This window comes from Trypanosoma brucei, chromosome 1, assembly GCF_000210295.1.
Source record: "Trypanosoma brucei gambiense DAL972 chromosome 1, complete sequence".
Taxonomy (NCBI): domain Eukaryota; phylum Euglenozoa; class Kinetoplastea; order Trypanosomatida; family Trypanosomatidae; genus Trypanosoma; species Trypanosoma brucei.
This window is the reverse complement of record NC_026734.1, coordinates 531,781-545,681: the sequence shown is the minus strand read 5'-3', so window position 1 is coordinate 545,681 and position 13,901 is coordinate 531,781. Positions and strand designations below refer to the sequence as shown.

Here is a 13,901-nt window from a genome sequence, read left to right as displayed (position 1 = left end):
TGTTTGAATTTCTTGTGTAGTGTCAGGGAAGAACGTGTACCGAAGCTCGCCTCGCACAGGTCACATTGAAACGGCAGCTTCCGTGTATCCTGAGAGGCTGGCGCTGCTGGGGCTTTACCATCTCCTTGCACTGAGTCCTCGTTCTCTCGCCCCCTTTTCACGCGGCAACTACCGCTGCCTATGCCATGTATTGTTCTAAGGTGGTGTAATAGTCGGCCTGGCACTGCGAATTTGGAGGCACAGAAGGGTACAATGAAGCACCTGCGGTCTCATCGGGACTCGTGTGCTCGATGGTAAAGGAACGATCGCCAGCACTGGAGGGGGCTCCGGGGGGATATCCACTGCAGGTGTTGCATCGCCGTATTTGATCCTCCGGAGGGCATCAGCTCGCACAAAGCCATGTTTGTTTACCATGTGCGTTACAGCACTCGAGCGGCATTGGTATGTGGCATCACATTCCGTACATTTGGTCGGTTCGGAGGTTCTCTGAAGAGTGCGTGTCGCAACAGTTAGGGCCGTTTGTATTGTTGGCCCTATCGCTGCCTGTCGCTTGTTACACCATCGGCACTGTGGAAGCGCACTCGGGTTGATCTTTCGCAACATCCATCCATAGTGTCTTGAAGACCCAACCCGAAAGCGTGCCAGTGCCGTTTCTTCTTCCCTCGTCAGTTCTTCTTTATGTTTTGTTGGAAAGTGGTTGCCCGTGATACCAAACCTATGAGTGTTCTCATGGACTTCTTCCGACCTAAGCACTCGCTTCGCATAAGCAATGATGTCGGGGATCAATGTGTCTCGCAACTGTGGTAAATCTGCGGCCTTTTTGGCCATGTCATCGCAAACGTCATTCCGTTTCACGCCACAATGGCCAAACACAAATGGCAGTCGGATACGCAACTTCCTTCTCTGAACTTGAAGCAGAAGCCTCCATAGTCGTCTTAGAATTGGGTCCGTTACGGCTAGGGGGCCTGTCTGCAGTGCTGTCAACATTGAAAGCGAGTCAGAGAAGATGGACAACCTGCTCGGTGTGCTTCTGTATGCCGGAAGGCATTTCAGCAGCCGTTGCAGTCCTATCTCTAATGCTACGCATTCCGCTCTGTAACTGCATGAGAGTTCCCCTGCTCCGCACATCTCACCGAGGGAAACGGATTCATCAGTCCACAATTCGTAGTGCTCTCGCCGCTGTGGCTCCTTCCCCCTCCGTGCAAAATGCCGTTCAATCCACTTTTCGGAAGCCTTCCTTTTTGACATCTTCAGGGTCATCAGCGCACACAGGCTTTATCTGCGTGTGAAATAGCGGTCGGCAGCTGTGACGGAGCGTCGATGTCTCTAGTGGATCCTCTCGTGGCTCAATGTGGAGGTGGGGATAAGACCGCATGATGCGGGAATGTAAGACTCTGACTGGGTGTTTGCTGTGGTATACTTCTTCAGCACTGCGCCGCAAACATCCGCCTCGTGACTCACACATCAGCATGAATTTTATGCTGCACACAAGAGTGGTCGTCTTGAGTGGCAGGATGTTTGCTTCCAGAAGAGAGTCCTCTTTGCGCGTCCCATGCGGTATGCCAGCTATGATGCGACTGGCTTTGTGTTGTGCTGATGCAAGGAGGTCGCGACTTCGTTCCGAAGCGTCCCAGTACCATACCTCAAAGCCATACATGGTGTGTGCCTGTACGAGTGCTAGATAAAAAGCTCTCAGTACTTGTCGTCTTGGCCCCCATGTAGAAGCTGAGATGGCCGCTATCTGCAGTAGTCTGAAGTCCATCTTGCGTCTCATATCGGCCGCATGTGTTGCCATTCCCTGCAGACACTGGAATGTTACTCCTAGAAGCTTCGGTATCCTGTCAGCTCCTATTCTTTCGCCGTCCAGTTGTAATGCAAGGGGGTGGCGCTCTGTGAACCCGAAGAGTGTGCACTTCGTTTTCGCTACGTTGACAGACATGAAGTACTCTTTTGACCACTGTAACACCACGTTTAGGCCGCATTGTAGTGTGTGGTTGATGACATCCCTCTCTGTGTGCCTCGCAAGTATCGTCAGGTCGTCTGCAAAGAATCCGTGCTGCAGTAACGGCACTTCTGCAAGGCGTTGGCTCAACGAGTTCACGACAATAATGAACATTATCGAACCAGGGACAGTTCCTTGTGGCACTCCTCGCTCAAATGTTCTGCTTCTGGAAAGCTTCTCCTTGAATCTCACTCTGCCAGTTCGGTTACTCAGAAATGATACGCACCACTTCACAATGTGGGGTGATACCTTCATTATGTGCATTTCACTCGCAATTTTGTCGTGGTCTACTGTATCGAATGCCTTGTCGTAGTCGACGAATACAGCACCCGTACGAGATTGGTGCGTGGGGCGGCAGAGGGCAGCGCGGACGTGCAGGAGTTGTTCGAGCGTTGAGCATCCGGGGCGAAAGCCTGATTGCTGCGGCGTCAGCTGGGACTCAACAGTGTCTCTAAGCCTCGCGGCAATTATGCGCTTCATGACTTTGCAGAGACAGCTCGTGAGCGTCACTGGCCTGTAAGAATCGAGGTCCTCCGCCTTTTTTCCGGCCTTCAGGATGGGGATGATAACACCAGTCTTCCATGCAGGCGGCACGACTCCCGTTCGTAGGCTCTCATTGAATAGCCTCAGAACAACATTCAGCGCTGTTCTGCCGAGATGTTGCAGTGCCTCGTTGTATAAGCAATCAGGTCCGGCTGCGGATCCACTCGGTAGCAGTTTGATCGATCTCCGTAGTTCAGCCATCGTGATGGGACTGAACTCACTCGCTATCGTCTTTATTGGTGCCGGTGGGTGTGAGTCGGGGTGCCTTCTTGCGCGGGACGAGTACAGTTTACTGAACCTCTCAGCTTGACGGTAGTCCGTGATGGCCGCGTTATCAACAAGTACAGCCGGTGTGGTTAGTGGTCGTGGCGCATATACCTTCTTGACAATGTGCCAACTGCAGCGGTCTGACACCGCAAGTCTGGAGCATAGCGTGCTCCATCTCTTCTTTGTGGTACGGTCCAGGATCTGCTTACGCGTGGCTACCAACTTTTCCCTTCGGTGGGAGGGTCCACATCCAGCGATCTCTTCATCGAGTTTCGCGAGCTCAGGTGTCCAATGTGGTGGCGTTGCTCTGCAGCCACAGGGGACGGAGACCTTCGTCGCAATGCGGATGGCGGAGCTCAATTTCTGTTCCAGGGTGTTGACGTTCTTCTCTCTACCAATTTTCCTGCAGAGCTCGTCAACCTTGAGACGGAAATTCCTCCAGTTAGCTTTTAGCCATGCGTACATGGGCTTTCGAAGCCGCGGGCAACTCAGTGCATCTGTGTCGTCTCCGACGATAACGTCGAAAAATATGTGATGGTGATCGCTATCGGGAGAATACAGCGATGTCCACGTGTACACTGTACGATTCCTTGACAGTGTCATATCAGGGGTGGACTCCCCGTGGTGGCGCGCGTACCTGGTGCACTCACCAGTGTTGCAGACCAGAAACTGGTTGTCAATGCACCACTGTGTGAGGGTTTCACCCTTGGCATTTGCTGGGCTCGCGCGATCCCATGCCAACGTGTGTGCGTTAGCGTGTGCACCGATGAGCTGGGCACCGGCAGTTGTCAGAAGCGTATCTAGGTCAGTTGCCGTGAAGGTGTGTTTTGGTGGGATGTATGCCGACGTGACAGTCAGCGCCGTTCCACGTGCAAGGTGAATTGTTGCATGCACTTGTTCAATGCGACCAACAACGGCCATACCGGTCTCGACTGGTAGGTCCTCCCTCACTAGTATTGATACACCTCATCCTTTGCAGTTACGAGCTATTCCGTGATGTTGGTAGCCAGCAACGCTAAAGCAAGCCGCCTCTCCAGGCGTCATCCTTGTCTCGCTCAACAGACAAAAGGCGATCCGCTCATCAACAAGGGTTTTGTGAAGTGCTAATCTCTTTCCTTGAGATAGCCCGGTGCAGTTCCACTGCATCCCGCGCAACGACGGGCCGGGATTCTCTTCCACATCACCGGACAGCAGCATCTTAGTGCGGGTGATACTGCTGATGGCACGCTAGCCACGTGCCCAGGGACCGACAAATGAAAAACGGTGTCCCAGCAAGACGCTGCTGATCCCTGTGCTGTATGATGCCGTAGCCGGAGCAAAGCATTGCTTCCCATGAGAAGAACGCTGCTGGCTCTTGGCTTCCCCCGATGAGACGGGGTACTGGACTCTGACACCACGTTGATGTGGCCGGCATCGCCAGGGTCTTTCTTAGATCATAACACACGGCAACATACTTATTACCCGATAGTTAGAAACGCCAATAGCATTCAAAACAGGTTTTGTTCCTCGAAAATGTGACGTAAGATTTAAAACTTTAAATGATTTCTTGGCCGTTTTGCAAGGTGCGGTGTGCAACAACCGGCTGCAGCAAATCAACTGCAAAAGGCCACATGATATCCTCAGTGCTGGTTGAAAACACCAATGCCATCGCATTCCCCACCACCTACTTATCATTTACGGCAACAACCGCCACACGTAACATACGTGTGCGCATTTTCTATTACCCACTGTGTGCATATACACGAGAATGTGTGTAGGGACCGCGCTTTTTCTTTCGGCTCCAGATTCTGACCTGCATGCACAATACTGCGGTGCCATGACTTGGGTCTTCTGCTTAGAAGCACTGAGGGGATCACAAATTCCCTCCCTCCCCCTTCCTTCCCCATAACCCCTGGAGCCACTAAATGTTTTTTTCGCTAACCCTCAACCGCGCTTTGGGAGCTGGGGGCATTTTGGCTTCACCCACGAACATAACGTTCGGTCCGGGTAGCGGTGATGGTAACGGAGATGCAGGTGCTGGCCTGCTTCTTTTTTTTGTCCAGCACCTCTGGGCGCCATGCCTAACTTTATTGAAGTAGGTCTCGTATCGGTCCGATACTTTGGGTGCTCCCGGAGCAATCTAAGTCCTTGAACCCCATTTCCATCTCAACTTTTTCGGTGGAGGATGCACGAGCATGTGAGCTGGGAACCCCGCCCGACGATCTAGTTTCAATTTGTTACGGGTTCCTTTCCACCTCTCACCGCTCATCTAGTTTAGGTGCCCAGTTGGACCGGACTCATTGAGACATTTGTGCCACTTCCTTCATCACATTTCACTCTTTCGCTCCTCTATTCGGAAGCCTTCGGGTGGCAGGTGTGGAACCCGGATGTTATTGTTAAATGTGTTCCTTTAGCGTCTCTTACGCCAGATCGAACCCATCACAGACATTAGTGAAGGGTTGCTCTAGGGGTGTTGTTGCCACTTCTTATTTTGCAGCTTATTTGCGTGTTCATTTCCCTCCTCTTTTAAGACCTGCCCCGTTGATAGGTAAATTTCCGTACCGAAGCAGCAGCCGCTACTCAGCCAGGGATCGTGCTGGATAGTCCTCATTCAGTGGTATTTGGCTTACTCGAAATAAGCAATAAACATGTTTGCTATCACAACTGGGGCCCATGTTTAGCTTCCATATGGCTTATTTCTCTCTACACCTTGAGTCAGTTACAATTTCTTGGTAAAGGGTAATCCCAAAAGTTCGTCGTCCTGTCTACATTTCGCTAACACTAGTGACCCTGCAATTCACCGGGCACAACTCAGGAATAATGAAAAAAAAGGTTGCCACTCAGATAGGAAGCATTGTCAGAAGCACGTGCAGGCTGAATTGTGCCTCTTTATCCTCCACAGCGTCTTACGTAAATGCCCAAACAAAATGGTTCACTCCATTTTACAGAATTCCCACGGCAACATACGAAAAAAATTTGAAATATCCCTGAAACATGAAACCTCCACCCCAGGGGCACAGAAGCGAAGGCGAGAGGTACTTTTAAAACGCAAAACAAACTTGAAAAGGGGAAACAGAGCATAAATACTGGGGCATCGGAAGGATACGGAGTTAGTAACAGGAGATAGAAGAAAGGCCAACATAACTGGTGAAGAGGATGCAAATAAATTCACAATAGCGCGCATGTAAAATATAATTACAGATGTGCGAAGAAAAGAGACTAGCGGCTGGCAACTTTCACAGGCAAGCAGCCCAGAAACACTTTTAAGGAGGAGAGAGGAATAAAGATCGACCGAAGAAAGGAGAGACGGCGCGAACTCTCTGACAGCAGTTAGTGGACTTTACAGATGCCAACAACAGCACCGCCACAACCACTCCTTGATATTCACACATTTTTCTGCGAAAGTGATTCTTTCAACCGCCTTATCAGCCCCCGTTTAAATTTTGACACACACACACACACACACACACACGGAGAACTACAGTGTAACTAGTCAGAATACTATTTTCGCCGAGGTACAAATTCTTCGAATTGGGGTAATTTACAGGCAAATTCAAACAGCTGAGTGATATTCCGCATCATGATAGGCTCACCTCTGTCAAGACCCGGCACCCTGGAGCTCGCCAGTGTGACTCAAAGGGGAAACAACAACAACGTCACTGAACTGCACCCATAAAAGTCAAGGGGGAGGAAATCCAGCTTCCAAGTTCACTTACGCTATTTAAGCATTCTCGATCGGGCAGTTTCACTTTACAGCAATCCCCATCATCACTTTAATCCGTCCGCATTCTCCAAGTTCTTACATCTTCAGACACTTAGCTTTCTCCCAGGTTCTTTAGTCCATGAAATTCATTCTCACGTCTCAAGTTCTCGCAGGACATGTGAGCCAGAACGTCTTCCCCCTTCCCCAAAGCTGACTGGGCTTTGAAGCGTGACCACGTGTACAAACCTCCCGCACGCACTGGAAGCTTCAGTTTCATCAAACCAATCATTCGTTACAGCAATAAGGACTCTTCATATGCACCCGCGCAGATTTACAACCAACAGCTTCCATATATTTCCAGTGGATATGGCATCCGTATTACTTTCACACCCATCGCTCCCCAGCCATGCCAAGGTTCTTATTTACCAAAAACAAAAAATAATCATGTATTTTCTGCGTGAGTGTCATTCAGTCACGATTTCTGTGTGTTTCGAAGGTGCACTTCCCTCATCTTAGGCGGTTCAATGTTCTGAAATCCGTTGATATTCAACTCTTTACACGCTATGACTTGCCGTAGTTATGAGTTCTTCCGGTAGCGTTAGGTACGGTTTCTTCACCTCCGAATCCCACTACCATTTCCTCTTCCACATTCAACCCTCTCAGCTTCATTGATTCACTCCTGTGAAACCACTGCAGCACGTGTCTTCCAAGAAACGTTTAACGACATTCTTCTATACGATGCTTCAATGATATTTACGACAGACTGGCGCGCTTGCTGCTCCAGTGTTCTTAGAATATGCGCCTACATAATGGAGTTCCAACGCGACATCTTCCCCCATCCCTTCCAGATGGGTGAAGGCCCATGTCCCACACAACATTTTCTCTCTAGGGCCGCGCAACATCTTCTTACATACATAAACCAACCTCCTGACAAACAATCGCAAAAAAAAAAAAAGGCGACCCACACCCCCAGAAAAAACAACGAAATGAAAGCTTCTGTACTGGAGCCGCTTTTCTATCAGTGAAGTATTATGTTATCACACTCTGAGTCTTGTTTACGCTCCTGGTAACATCGCCAAATGCAAGCTGTGCAGTACACCAGCTTATTCCAAAAGTTAGCACCCTTTTTGAGCTAAAGAACTTGCGGTCGATCATCCATCATTTCTCTCATTCGAAACGAATGCATCCATCGTTATTATTGCTTTCGTTTTTCGTTGGCTATATTACTGTCTGAGGGAACATCGCCTCCCTCATTTTTTTAAAAAAAAGCATTGCTACCTCACAGGTTTCTCGAGACCGTAAAATCATGTATTCACACGTTCTTCCAACTGAATACGAAAAAAACAACCAGCGCCCGAAATGACGAGCACCACACCACATCCAGCATGTTCTTTTTCAATTGTTTACGCAACATACCTTTCGTAGACTCATGTGCACATACGAAAAGGGGGGAAACACCTTTTTTCTTCTGGGAGTGCAACACCTGGCGATGATTTCATTGGTTACCACTTAGTAGTGGTAAAATTCGATGCCACGCTTGCAAAGGTGAACATTTCCCATTCGGAAGAATGCAACACCGGAAGCGCAGGTTGACAAAATATTTGAAGGTACTGTCCTCTTTGAAGGGGGGGGGGCGCAACAAACGGAAGAAGCTGAGTGGTCACATTTGGCAATGAATAACTATAAAAGTCAGAAGCGGTGACACTGCGACGAGGGGAAACACGTTCCGACCTGCATTAGATGTGGAAGGTAATGAAAGCAGTCGGTAACCAACAGAATTCCTCCTCCACGGTACAGCAGAGTCCTCACTCCACCCGCCGTATTTGTTGTTCCCCACAGACGCTTCTTCTTTTTCTGTCTTTTTTCAATTTCGAAGGACTTCTTGTGAAACAAACGTAGCCTCCGGTGTGCCTCCATTAAGGGAACCAGCGGTAGCACTTACTCTAGAAGACTGCAGTATTATCAGAACACTGAAACGTACGCGTGTTTCAATGCTTTGAAACTAAAAATATCCCGAACCAGATGAATAGCGGCTCTATTGCTTGTTGGATCAGCCATCGATTTGTTGCCAAATATCTGCACGTTAATTCTCCATCGTCTCGCCTTTTTCTTTTCGCCAAGTCGATGTCGTATTTAATTTCACCTTTGCACCTAAATGCATTTACCACTGGTGAAAGTGCCCGATTGACTAAAGGGGCTTTCTATCTCAGGACTTGGTGTAGATGGCTCCCGTTTACATACCATTTTTCATGTTTCAGTTACGTAAACATTGGATGCAATATGTTCCTCTTTCAGCCAGCTCCCAGTTTGCCACTGTCAGGACATGTATGTAAATCATCCAAAGCATTAAGTCGAGAACAGCCCCCTCATGCACCGTCAACGTCGCTAGCGTGGCGAGACCCTTTTACTTCTGTGACCCCCCCTTTTCTATTTACAACGGACAATCAGCCGCTCATCATATTTATATTGATAGCACATTTTAGTACCGTTGCTAGGTTCGTAGGGACATTCTTTGCTTTTCGGTGTACGGTATATACATACATATATATATATATATATATATATATATATATATATATTGCACAATACCCAATGTATGTGGACTTTTTTGAGTTCAGTTCATACGGATGACATGCAAAGAGTGGCTTTAATAAGACCTCCCCATGTAACAGCCTTTTAGAATATTGACACTATGGGATGGCTTCGGATAATATCAGCTACGCCGTAGTTGAGCCGCTGCTTCTGCTCCATCAGAAACATGTGAATCCTTCTGATGACGAATTTACATTACCTTGCCGACTTTCCTTCGCCATGAAAAAATTGGCGCATGTGCCCTGAATTTCATAAGCTTCAAAATGACTTAAAAACAATCACCTTTACTAACTAATTTGCCCCTTTCCATGGCTATGTACGCAACGGTATTCCTCCAGTGTTCCCTCCTCCGAAGAGAATAACCAGATGTCGAACTTGTCGTAGCTTACACGCTCAACAGAATTGGCGCTACTCGCCAGCGTGCAAAGTGCACCTGTGCCTGAGGCAATCGACGGATATTTTCTTCACGTTTTATCTGCGTTTGAAGCTCCATCCACAACCAGCGTCTGTCCAACAAAGTTAGAAAAAAAAATGCCGATGTACTACCAAACCCTTTCCCCGTTGACTTTTCAGTTTGGAAGAGGAGCCTGACTTTCCTACTTTTTGATTTTAAGCAGACATACTCATTTTTTCAACAAAAAACACCGGTTGGTAATACGAAGTCAATACGACTACCCAGTGTATCGAGATCTCACGCTCTTTGGACTGCAGAAAGCGAAGTCAAGCCGCCCACCCACCTTCCTAATCGATACCCTCGCCTCTTTTCTCTTCGGCGAGTTGCCGTCACGGAAATGCACCCAGTTCCTCAAGCACCGTACCTTTCTTCGCCCTCACCATTGTTCCCCAATCGGGGGTGGTGCTGGCAGCGACCCTTGCGCATTTTCTGTCCTTTTTTTTCCGCACCGTTGCGCGCCGCTAGCAGTAGACGCTGCCATCGCCCTTTCCTATCAATTCGCTTTAAGAAGAGGTGTTGCAACAACCCCCTTCTATTGGGGGTGGTGGAGGCGATACTGCCGGAACCGCATTCACCCGCAATTCCGCCCGTGATCTTGCGTGTTTTTACCCCTCCTTCCTAACTCAAAGCCCGGTGCGACTTTCCCTCGGCGGATCAGGTGGATCGGTAGAGGAAAAAATCAACAACAAGAAACGCCGCATTTCCGCGCCCGATGCACCCTTTAACCTCCTCATTTCTAAAAAGCGGGCGTCACTGGGGAGCCCTCGTCCGAGTACAGTTGCCTCTCCCCTCGCGTGACGCGTAATGGCGCATCGCATCGTAAACGCACTGACTCAGTGCACTTTATGTTGCATCCGACGGAAGTTAATCGTCAGTCCCACTCAAACTTGTTTCTGTTAGAGGCGAGTGGTTGCGTTGTCATTCGCAATCACGCCACTGGCTTCCCCAGCGCACCGAGGTGGCGCGTGTATCCAGTGCTGCAACATGGCTGATTCGCTGTGCGAGAAAATACGTGGATCGCAGGGGTCTCACTGAGCGGGTGCTGGAAAAGCATGGTAATGCAGTGGAAAAGTGTTAAAACAAGGTTTTGAATAGGGTTTAGAATACTTCGACCTGGTTTTCACATTACCGAACCCTGGAGGCACTGCGTGTGGAGAAGGGAGTGGGGAAGGATGCAGCAAAAGCGGTTATGTTTTCCGGGGTTCCATCGAGCCGCTGGCGCTTTCTCCCCCTTGTAGAGGGATGGAGAGTATGGGTCCAAACAGCGGAGAGCCGCGACTTTCCTTCACAACGCGGCCGTGCTCAAATGAAGGGAAGCGGGATCATCCGTTGGCTGTCGGATATTGTCAGAGACTTCATCCAGGTGCATGGATGCTGGTTGTTTGGAGGAGCTGGCGGATGGGTTTGCCTAAAGGGCTGTTATGTGATTTTTTCCACTCGTTCCGCGGCTCGGCTTTGTCTCGTCCGTTGGAGGTTTCTGTGCCTTAGTATTGGAAGAGCTCGTGTAGCTGTGAGACTATGGAAGGTTATTATTATTATTGTTAATTCGGTGGCTTCTCGTTTCACCCGTGTGTGGTGCTGAGGGCGGGAGGGAACACAAGGAGGGTGGATGGGACAACTCAGTGTGGCCTGCTTTTCCTTTTTTTGAAAAAATTTCTACATTTTCCTACTTAAAAATTTGAGGGCTGCAGCACTTGGTTCCATTTGCAGGGGGGGGGAGGAAAGAGTGGCACGCACAAAGTTTCGTGACATTTTTTTTTTTTTGAAGCGTCGAAGTGCAAAGCAGCGGCTTATACCGTAGGGTAACGGGGGGGGGGGGAGGGAGAACTACCGGTCATACGTTTAAAAAAGAAAGTTGTAGTGTCCTGTTGCGTTTGCCATTCTGGAGAAAGGGGCAGAAAAGAAAAGAGAAAGGAAGGGGGACGCATATATACTCAGTAAAAGCAAAATACAGTTGACAACAGGAATACAATTCATTTTGCTTTGTTTTTTCCCCATTTGGACGCGAGCGCATTAACATGTGGTTTGCTCCTTGTTGCGGCAGTAGTGATTTGCCAATTAAAGATAGGAACTCAAATTGTATGCTCGAACAGACTAGCCAGTTGAGCGCCAGAATGCTCGATTTACCGGAACACGAATAATAATATTAGATACCTCGAATGGTACGCATCCGAAAAAAAAAGAAGAAAACCTAGTCAAACACGCCGATGATTTATCCTATATCAAGTTAACTCTGTTATCGGACCCTTTGTAGCGCAGCCGACCTCCCCGAGCACCCCCTTTTTAGCTTTTACTGTTGATAATTTTTTTGTGTTTTGTTGCTAACGGGAATGTCGCGGTGACTGCTTAATTGTTTATGGTTATTAGAGAACATATTTATTTTTTTCTTGTGATGGATTATGCATTAATGGTTAACATTTTCTAGTAGTAGTGCTGTTTCTGAAGTCCATCCAGTGGAAGCTGCAAATAAAACATGTGCAGCCACATATGTTCGAAAAAAGAGGAGATAAGAAAAAAGAAAAGAAGACATTTACAGAGCAGTGGTGAAATTATTCAGTCAGCGAAACAGATATAACGTCGCAACATTTCTGCAGTTTTTTCTCTGTGCTATGCTCATAAAGCTAAATATTATGGTACGTTTTTGTTTAAAGGAAGCGGAGAGTTTCTAAGTTATCATATTTTTGTTCAACTGAGAACAACAGCACTCTGAATAGGGAACTGCGACTCCGTACACCCGCATTGCACTCGAAGGAGTTAGGTATATATATATTTGTGATTTTCATAGAAGGTTTGAATGATTTTTGAATTTTGCCAGATATCACCGCGTGTCGGTATTTCTCCCTTTTTGCGGTGCGTGTGACGACATCTACCTACCCGCATTTGAATTAGATGTACCGAGATATTTTAGTGTCAGGCAACACACGCATAAGGTATTATAAATATATAGGCGGCCATGTGCTAACTGGCCATCGTTTAACTAACGCGTTCCACTGAGTTGTTTGTTGGGGAGCGAAAAAAAATCTTTATTTTCGTTTTTTAAAGAGTGACCCGTTTGCACTGCACTTGCGTCCTTCTTCGTTTAACTGGAATAGAGAGAACACATGAAACAGCGGTTAACAGTTGATTATATCCGGACACTTCCCCCTCGAGTGACGACAGTCTGATGCTGATGGGTTATAACTTCGTATATGATCCATTCGAGTCTGCAATATTATGTTTGGGGCCGTGTAGAGAAAATTTATATAGATGCATATATTTGAGGTTAGTAGGAATGAGTGAAGCATGTTTGTTTTCCCTCTTTAGGAAACAAATATTGGGCGCCATTGTCTCCAACAACTGCAACACATGCATACACACTGGTGGATATGTTCCATATGTAAGAGCACCGTAAGTGAAAGATAGCGGTACGTACAAGAATATATGCGGTGAAACAACTGTAGTTGCGAGAATCAGGTTACAATTTCCCTATCAGTCCAACACGAGAGGAATTCGACTTATTTAGTGTGTGAAAAAAATAAACTTTGTTTCTTTGCTTGTTGCTTCTGAACCTAGCCGTTGGCATACTGAGTTATGTCTGTTGCATGAATATGCTTTTTGTTTTTAATGTTTTTGACTCGAACTTTATTTTTATTTTTATGTTCTTTATTTCCATAGCTTCGTTACTTATTTTACAAAATCTATAAATTGAAGGAAACCAAATACAAACTGTTTAGCTGATATAGGCATATATATTTAGTGTTTATTTTTTTTAAAATTCACGTTGAATGGTAGGCAACACCTGATAGTTAGTATATTTGGTGAGGGCACGGCTGATACAAATAACTAAGCGAAAACCTCAGCTTCCACGACGGAAAAATATTTTTGTTCGCAACTTCGTCACGGTGATCTAGATATTGCGGCCCATATGTCTGGCAAGCACTTCCCTACGGTCGTATGAAGGATTTGGAATAGTTTGATATGCCGTGGGGGTGGTATGGACAGCAATCGTGGAAAAGTTTTACAGGTTCGGTCTGTTTTGCTGACAAAACATTTGCGGATATAATGTTTTTGCGCGTATGTTATCCACGGGATATAGAAGCCACTGGAGTTCGTGCGACCAAATGAACTCTAATTTACTGTGAAAGCACAAAGCAAATAGAAAGAGATCATCCAGTGGATATTATTCGTGCTTACGTAAACTGTATTCTTTTTATATATTGTTTGTGTATAAGGGGCAAGCTCTGGTAAAGTGGAGACAACTTGAAGTGTTTTTTAAATATCTTTCGTTTTTTATTGTTGGTTATGTACCAAGAGAAGCATTTAACTTTTTTTTTTGCACGTCTACGAGTGGTGTTGATATCATACCGGTGAATTAAAGAAAG

The 13,901-nt window shown here is 47.1% G+C and overlaps 8 protein-coding genes across 8 annotated transcripts; 5 read left to right on the top strand and 3 right to left on the bottom strand.

The window, feature by feature from the left end:
- Positions 1 to 5,723: 5,723 nt before the first annotated feature.
- On the bottom strand, positions 5,724 to 5,975 carry TbgDal_I2330 (hypothetical protein, unlikely; the record flags this gene model as incomplete). The annotated part of the gene is made up of 1 exon (XM_011773208.1): positions 5,724 to 5,975. The coding sequence occupies one exon, from the start codon at positions 5,973 to 5,975 to the stop codon at positions 5,724 to 5,726; it is 252 nt and encodes an 83-aa protein (XP_011771510.1).
- A 631-nt stretch (positions 5,976 to 6,606) lies between these two features.
- TbgDal_I2320 (hypothetical protein, unlikely) lies at positions 6,607 to 6,783 on the bottom strand (the record flags this gene model as incomplete). The annotated part of the gene is made up of 1 exon (XM_011773207.1): positions 6,607 to 6,783. The coding sequence occupies one exon, from the start codon at positions 6,781 to 6,783 to the stop codon at positions 6,607 to 6,609; it is 177 nt and encodes a 58-aa protein (XP_011771509.1).
- Positions 6,784 to 7,240: 457 nt separating this feature from the next.
- Positions 7,241 to 7,519, top strand: TbgDal_I2310 (hypothetical protein, unlikely; the record flags this gene model as incomplete). The annotated part of the gene is made up of 1 exon (XM_011773206.1): positions 7,241 to 7,519. One exon carries the CDS (start codon positions 7,241 to 7,243, stop codon positions 7,517 to 7,519), a length of 279 nt encoding a protein of 92 aa, XP_011771508.1.
- A 664-nt stretch (positions 7,520 to 8,183) lies between these two features.
- Positions 8,184 to 8,411, bottom strand: TbgDal_I2300 (hypothetical protein, unlikely; the record flags this gene model as incomplete). Its single annotated transcript, XM_011773205.1, has 1 exon — positions 8,184 to 8,411. The coding sequence occupies one exon, from the start codon at positions 8,409 to 8,411 to the stop codon at positions 8,184 to 8,186; it is 228 nt and encodes a 75-aa protein (XP_011771507.1).
- Positions 8,412 to 8,516: 105 nt separating this feature from the next.
- TbgDal_I2290 (T. brucei spp.-specific protein) lies at positions 8,517 to 9,125 on the top strand (the record flags this gene model as incomplete). The annotated part of the gene is made up of 1 exon (XM_011773204.1): positions 8,517 to 9,125. The coding sequence occupies one exon, from the start codon at positions 8,517 to 8,519 to the stop codon at positions 9,123 to 9,125; it is 609 nt and encodes a 202-aa protein (XP_011771506.1).
- Positions 9,126 to 9,191: 66 nt separating this feature from the next.
- Positions 9,192 to 9,332, top strand: TbgDal_I2280 (hypothetical protein, unlikely; the record flags this gene model as incomplete). Its single annotated transcript, XM_011773203.1, has 1 exon — positions 9,192 to 9,332. One exon carries the CDS (start codon positions 9,192 to 9,194, stop codon positions 9,330 to 9,332), a length of 141 nt encoding a protein of 46 aa, XP_011771505.1.
- A 545-nt stretch (positions 9,333 to 9,877) lies between these two features.
- Positions 9,878 to 10,162, top strand: TbgDal_I2270 (hypothetical protein, unlikely; the record flags this gene model as incomplete). The annotated part of the gene is made up of 1 exon (XM_011773202.1): positions 9,878 to 10,162. The coding sequence occupies one exon, from the start codon at positions 9,878 to 9,880 to the stop codon at positions 10,160 to 10,162; it is 285 nt and encodes a 94-aa protein (XP_011771504.1).
- Positions 10,163 to 10,729: 567 nt separating this feature from the next.
- Positions 10,730 to 11,122, top strand: TbgDal_I2260 (hypothetical protein, unlikely; the record flags this gene model as incomplete). The annotated part of the gene is made up of 1 exon (XM_011773201.1): positions 10,730 to 11,122. One exon carries the CDS (start codon positions 10,730 to 10,732, stop codon positions 11,120 to 11,122), a length of 393 nt encoding a protein of 130 aa, XP_011771503.1.
- Between the last annotated feature and the right edge of the window lie 2,779 nt (positions 11,123 to 13,901).